The sequence below is a fragment of the Leiobunum rupestre genome, chromosome 1, assembly GCF_980474605.1.
Source record: "Leiobunum rupestre chromosome 1, qqLeiRupe1.1.hap1, whole genome shotgun sequence".
Taxonomy (NCBI): Eukaryota; Metazoa; Arthropoda; class Arachnida; order Opiliones; family Sclerosomatidae; genus Leiobunum; species Leiobunum rupestre.
In genome coordinates, this window is record NC_143384.1 from 4,625,447 (window position 1) to 4,631,834 (window position 6,388).

The window sequence follows — 6,388 nt, forward strand, 5'->3', positions numbered from 1 at the left end:
CAACTCTGTCAAAGCAGTGTCGGACTGGCCATAGAGCGAACCTGCCCGATGGCAGGTGGGCCCCACGGACCGTTCATGAAGTGGGCCCCTCAAACATGATAGCGTTACAGTTGTTAAAGCTGGGGCCCTTTGTCTTCTGCCAGCCCAAAATATTAGACCCAGTCCGCCACTGTGTCAAAGCCACAAGAAACAATAATAAATGATCAGCTCATAAACAACTTTAAAAAAACTATTCACCAAAGACAAACCGGTTTCAGAAAAGGCCATTCAACCATTCTTCTAAAAGCTTGTCTCATTGAACCAAGGTTGCATTCAGTAACCGTCAACAAACTCAACGTTGAATGCGCATTCTCTACTGTACGACTTTTTTAATTTCCGGCCTTGACGTCACGATTGCAATCGAATAGCTATCGAAATAAGCGGCTGGAAGAGCCGGTTGTTTTGTTGATAAACGCAATCGTGACGTCACAGCACGCGGGAAGGCTAGTTACAGACGACATGACAGACGATATTTGATAAAATTTACAACAATCGTAAAAACGCGTTCAACTGACGTGGCGTCACAATTGCAAACGGAGATCAACGGTTAATCAACAATTTCCCCTCCGTTGAGAGTCACTGAACGCGGCCCAAGTATTGACAACACAAACATGGGAAGTGTAACTGGAGTTCTACTGATCGATTTGTCTAAAACGTTTGATACGGTCAACCACACAATTTTCCAAAACAAATCTAGCTGCCATTGGGTGTGCCCAACCTACTCGGGATTGTTTTAAATCATATCTATCACACCGTTCCGAGTGTGTTGATCTACGAAATGTAAAGGCTTCTGAAAAGGAAATAATGACTGGAGTTCCTCGACGGAGCGTGTTGGGCCTATTTGATTCTCAATCTATGTAAACGAATTCATTTGCACTTAACAATAAACAACCCCTTCCCAATTTGATGACGATACCGCCATGTCAAAGTCTAATGACGATGCTAACTCAGTAATTACAGATCTTGACAAAGAATTTGAAAATGGTATACAGTAGTTTTTGAAAAAAGATGTGACATTAACTACAATATGTAGATCATATGGTGTAGTTGCCAATATCCAAAATCAGGAATGTTAAATCTACGATTTATCGTACTTGGAAGACTCATATCGAAGGCATAATAAGCAAACTCAAAACACGTATGTCAATTTCAAAACGTCTCCTATCATATATATCTATGCCCGTTTTAAATTTAGGGTAAAAGACAGCCGTAAAGCTCCCATTTTTTACTATGATGACGTTTTTTATGAAACTGCTGATAGTTCCCAACTATACAATTTGCAAGTACTGAAAAACTCTATGAATAAATAATACTAGGCGTAAACAGGAGAGCCTCACGCCCTCACCAAAATATGTCCATGCACAATTCTCTTTGCACTATCTGGAGTCCAAAAGAAAAATACATTTGGCGTGTTAAGCTTTTGAAGCCCGTAAAGGATTGAAACAATCCTATATTTACATTTTGTTTCAACCACCCTCGGAAAAACACCACTATATTACCAGATATGCAATAACTGTATATTATATTTGATAGCAAGATTTCAATACTTCCAAGAATAAATAATTAGAGCTGTGTTTTGGTTAAAAGGTTTATCCAATATATTAAAAGTAAAAAAAAACTTCTCTAATCTTAACGTGATCTAATTTTTTTTTTCAAGGTTAATAAACTATCTAAGAAAACTATGTTAATAACTTTAATTTATAATTTAAGAAATGCTATTTATTTTAAATTAAACTAGGAGTGGAGGATCTTATGTAAAATAGCACTTGCTAAGAAAGATATCCTAGATGAAGATGATGCTATAATAGTAACAATAGGCTTATATACACGTGTGGCAGGTTAGATAGTTACCGAAACAGTTTCTGGAGCCTGAGGAGAACGGGATGAAGGCGTAGCGGTGAATGTCACCTGACTCAAATCTCTCAGGATGAAACAACTCGGGATTCTCGAAGTACTTGTCGCTCCGATGAATGAATGAGATCAAGACAGCCACGTCAGTTCCTTCTGGGATCGTAGTGCCATCTGCCGTTTTTCAGAAAAGGAGTCTTTAATAATGTTCAGTGGTAATGAAAAAAGCTTTACAGGGACGTGTTAATCAGCCACTTGCCAAAACTGTATTTAATCCAGATTCATAAACTAATTTAAAAAACCAAAACTGTTTAAAATCATTGGGAACCGTGCGTTCTATTGTTTATTTGACAATTTTATCGATTGATTAAAATTTGAGGAATTAAGTGTTAAGTAGTGTGATTATATTTGAAAATGAAAATTAGAGACATAATCAAACGACTTACTTATATCGATATCTTGTCTTAGTTTTCTGGCCACAATCGGAACTGGAGGATAAAACCTCATTACCTCCTGCAAAATTTCAACGCACTTAACTTAAATTTTATGAGAAAATTTCAGGTGTTATTAATCCTTGAAAAGGGAGGTACTTCAGACCACAATATTTGAATATTTGTCTCCTTTAACCGAAAAGCTAATAAATTAATTGACCAATGTGAGATAATTCCTACCTTAATGACGCATTTTAAATATTTTAATTTGGAAATGTGATCCCAGGTGAGATGATCATCATTAATGGAATCTCCAGAACCGAGCACCTCATCGAGCTCTTGATGAATTTTGGTTTGAACTCTCGGGTTGTGTCCAACCAGGAAAACTGCCCATTCCAAGGTGCTCCTGGATGTGTCGTAGGCCTGATATTCAGAAACAAATGTTAAAACACAGCATATTTTGAAATAATTGTTTTGGCTTCATTTAAATTTAAACAAGGTATCCGGAAATAAACGGATAAGAAGATCACAGAGAATAATTTGGTCGTCACTGAATTGATCAGATTATGAACAGAATGGTGGAAACCATGTATAGACGAAGTTAACTTCTTGACCTTAAAACACCATATGGCAAACAATGGAGTTTTACATGTACATATACTACAAATTGTGAGGAAGGGCTACCCACTGAATTAAACGGAATTTATTTAGACCGATTAAATTTTAAGTCGGGAATAAAATTTTTTCAAAATTAATTAAGTCTTTCTGCGCATTCCTTGCTATAGCAACGCGTGTAGATTCGTGACCACAAAGACCGCTATAATGGTCACGTTCTTATATCTCAGAATCGGGTGTTGACATGTGAATCGAAAAAAGTCTTAGCGGCAGTTTCCAGGTAGCACCTAATTATATAAATTATTATAAGTTGCCCTTCATTAGCTACAAGTTACATTATGTTTCCACCTCTCTACTGAACACTCAAAGGAATCTATTTATGGCCAAGAAATAGAAAAACAGTTGCTCACACCGAATACTATAGTCATCATCTCCTGTATGATGTCTCGTTCTGTGAACCAAGGGTTGGCTTTCCCTGGATGGCTCTGAACCAAGTCGTGAATGCTTGTTTCATCATTGTTATTCTCAGTAGACGTTTTCCGAAGTTGACTATCATCAATCAAATCCTTGTACAAAAACATACAATATAAACAACAATAGAAAGGAACATGAAACACCTTGCGCGTGATAATTAAAATAAAATAAATAAGAACAACGAAATTATTCCGCTCCTTGACAAATGGACAATGTTGTGCCGAAACTAGTCGGCTTTTATTATTAAAAGTTTTACTTGCGCAATAATTTGATTGTTCTTATTTATTTTATTTTAAATATTAACCACGTTATGATGTTGAAATGGAAATCCTCAATTTGAATTTTAACTGCGGTCTTAAGTTTTCATGCATGGAGAATAATTATTTACTAGAATTGTGTTAAATCTGTAATGCAACGAAAGGTTAACCACTTCACCACCGCAAAATGTGCAATTCCCTCCCTAGTCCCTTAAAGGGACACGCACCGCTATGATTATGACGTCATTTATGAAACGATGCTTAAATCATTATAAGCCTTTAATAAATTTAATCTTAATCTTACTTGAATGAATTCCAAAAAGAATTTTAAGAGTTTCTGAAATTCCTTTCCCATTGCAGTCGAGAAAAAAACGAAATCCGAATGTAACCAGGGCATGAACATTCGGTCACTTATTATTTCAATGATCCTTTTAAAGGAGATGTCAAAAAGCACATGAATTTTCTGCCGGTAAAGACAAACAAGGAAAGGATAAACATTGGACCAGAATTCAAAATATTACCTTTCGATTTTTTCAATAGCATTGGTCATTGATTTGTTTCTTAATTCTCTGTTGGAGCTGATACAAAGATCTACAAAATTATTAAACATTAAATGACGTACTATATGTAAGAAACTAAAAAAGTTAATCTAATCGAGGGAAATTATTAAAAGAATTACAATAATAATGCCAGATTATTTTGAGACAGGATATTAGTAAAATAAAATGGTTTCCATGCAACATCAAGGTGCGTCGAAAATTTTCCTAACCCACAGTCAAAGGAATATTGCACGCAGCCCTGACGTTTAGCCTTTCTCCTAAAAAAATGAGTAAGAAGTGCTGTTTTGGGGATCGGGTTTATTGGTTTACCGGGACCTATGCCCACTCTTGGTGACTATGATTGCACCTTAGTATCAAAACATTTAAGAAATGCTTGGTGATAAAGTTAGTATTAAAACTTCCGACTAAAGGATCAGAGTCGTAAACCTTTTCAACAAGAAAACAACTGTCAAATATTTTGGTCGCTCTCAAATGGAGAGATAAAAAAAGTTTGACGAAGGAGTGCAAAATAACTATCTTTAATTCAAATCATAAGTTTAAATCTTAGTTAGCTTTTTAGTCACCAAATTAAAGAATAAACTCAGAGTTAGCTCTCCCAAAAGTTATTATAAAGAATCGTCAGAAGGAACTAAAAATACGAAGTTTTCTGAAGGTAGTTTTGTTACTCGGCAACGTTAGGTTTGAGAAATATAACACTTTGAGATGACCTCATAAACTGATTTACTATATTTTATTGGTAAAATATGATTGACCAATAGGAAAATAACACTACATTTTACATCTTTACGTCAAGTAAATTTTGAGCTTTGATGCGGTGTTCATATCCGCGATTTGGTGGGAAATTTGTGCTTAATGGAATCGGCGTTGAGCCTGCGAAGGTGCATGTTTCATGGATACTTCACTCGTAAAAGATACACTTAAAATTGACTGCATTGAAGATGTGTGTGTAGTTTTTGAAGAAAGACACGTACCAAAAGCCACGTTGAATGTGTAATGAGTAAATAGTTTGCTCATATCCACTCTCGTCAAATCTTCGGTGTTCTCAAAGTCTCTTAACAGAGCTAATGCGTGATACTTCATGTTTTCGTCCTGCGTCTTGAAATTCTTGCTCAGAAAAATGGCACTCATTATTTTTCTTCTCCTGTGGTACGTTTCGTCTCCTCTACATAAAAAACAATTGAAAAATTAACGGCCAGTGAATAATAATTAAATGGATTGTTTGACCTGGAGCAAATTGTTACCTCATTTTTATTTCGCCCTATATGTCCCCCACTTTCGCCCTTTGCGCATTCACCGCCATATTGGAAAATGGCGCCAAAATTAACCAACATTTCTGTACTTTCAATTGGTCAGAAAAATGTGTTAATGTCCTTCAACGGTTATCAACTTATTTTAAAAGTAAATTTACATTGGTGAAGTAGCTTAAGTGAAAACCGTATATCTCAAATTAAACAATATTTTATATTTTCTATTTACGCAATATTATATCGTTCTTTCACTGCATATATTGTTTTGCCAAAATTATTAACCTAGAAACAAGACGCGATTAGACTAAGCCCCAACAACTCTAATGTAGAAGCATAATTACACCAATAACCATTTATTGATTGGTTGACGAATATAGTTCGTTATATCACTGATACCTGTCGGTATAGAACGATTTAATTCCTGAACATTTAAAAAGATTTCAAAGTGCACAGAAATTGAAATCTCTTGGAGGAAACACCATATTTTGCAAGGTTTAGGAAATGCAAAAAGGCCCAAAGTCCATCTAAGGGTCCCCATAAAACGTAAAGCACCCATGTACCTTACCAAATACCCTGGAATCGCTACTGCCTTTCATTACATAGTACAGTTGTTTATTATTAAGAATTTCAAACTTTTGTTTAACTTTATTTGTAGTCATTAACTTTGATTAGAAAATCAAAGGTTTAGGAATAATATTAAATGGCTTACTTCCTGAGTAAAATGCTGTTTCCCGTCACAGATTTTATCGAATCGTAATATAGTGATTTGTTCAATTCGTCTCGATTTCTGAGAAGAGCCTTCAATGACAAAAATCAAAAAGTTAGAGAAATTTAAATAATTCTTGAGATGGAAATAATTTTAGCCTATTGAAGTCCAGAGACTGTTTATTCACCTGAAAACAGGGCCCCCACCACGT

General features: G+C 35.4%; 1 protein-coding gene across 1 annotated transcript; it reads right to left on the minus strand.

Moving 5' to 3' along the window:
- Positions 1-1,808: 1,808 nt before the first annotated feature.
- LOC149960441 (cytochrome P450 4V2-like) lies at positions 1,809-5,470 on the minus strand. Its single transcript, XM_090176659.1, has 9 exons — positions 5,466-5,470; positions 5,196-5,386; positions 4,186-4,255; positions 3,969-4,092; positions 3,353-3,499; positions 2,559-2,741; positions 2,334-2,400; positions 1,891-2,061; positions 1,809-1,822 (listed from the first exon to the last, which is right to left on the minus strand). Exons 1-9 carry the CDS (start codon positions 5,468-5,470, stop codon positions 1,809-1,811), a joined length of 972 nt encoding a protein of 323 aa, XP_090032785.1.
- Between the last annotated feature and the right edge of the window lie 918 nt (positions 5,471-6,388).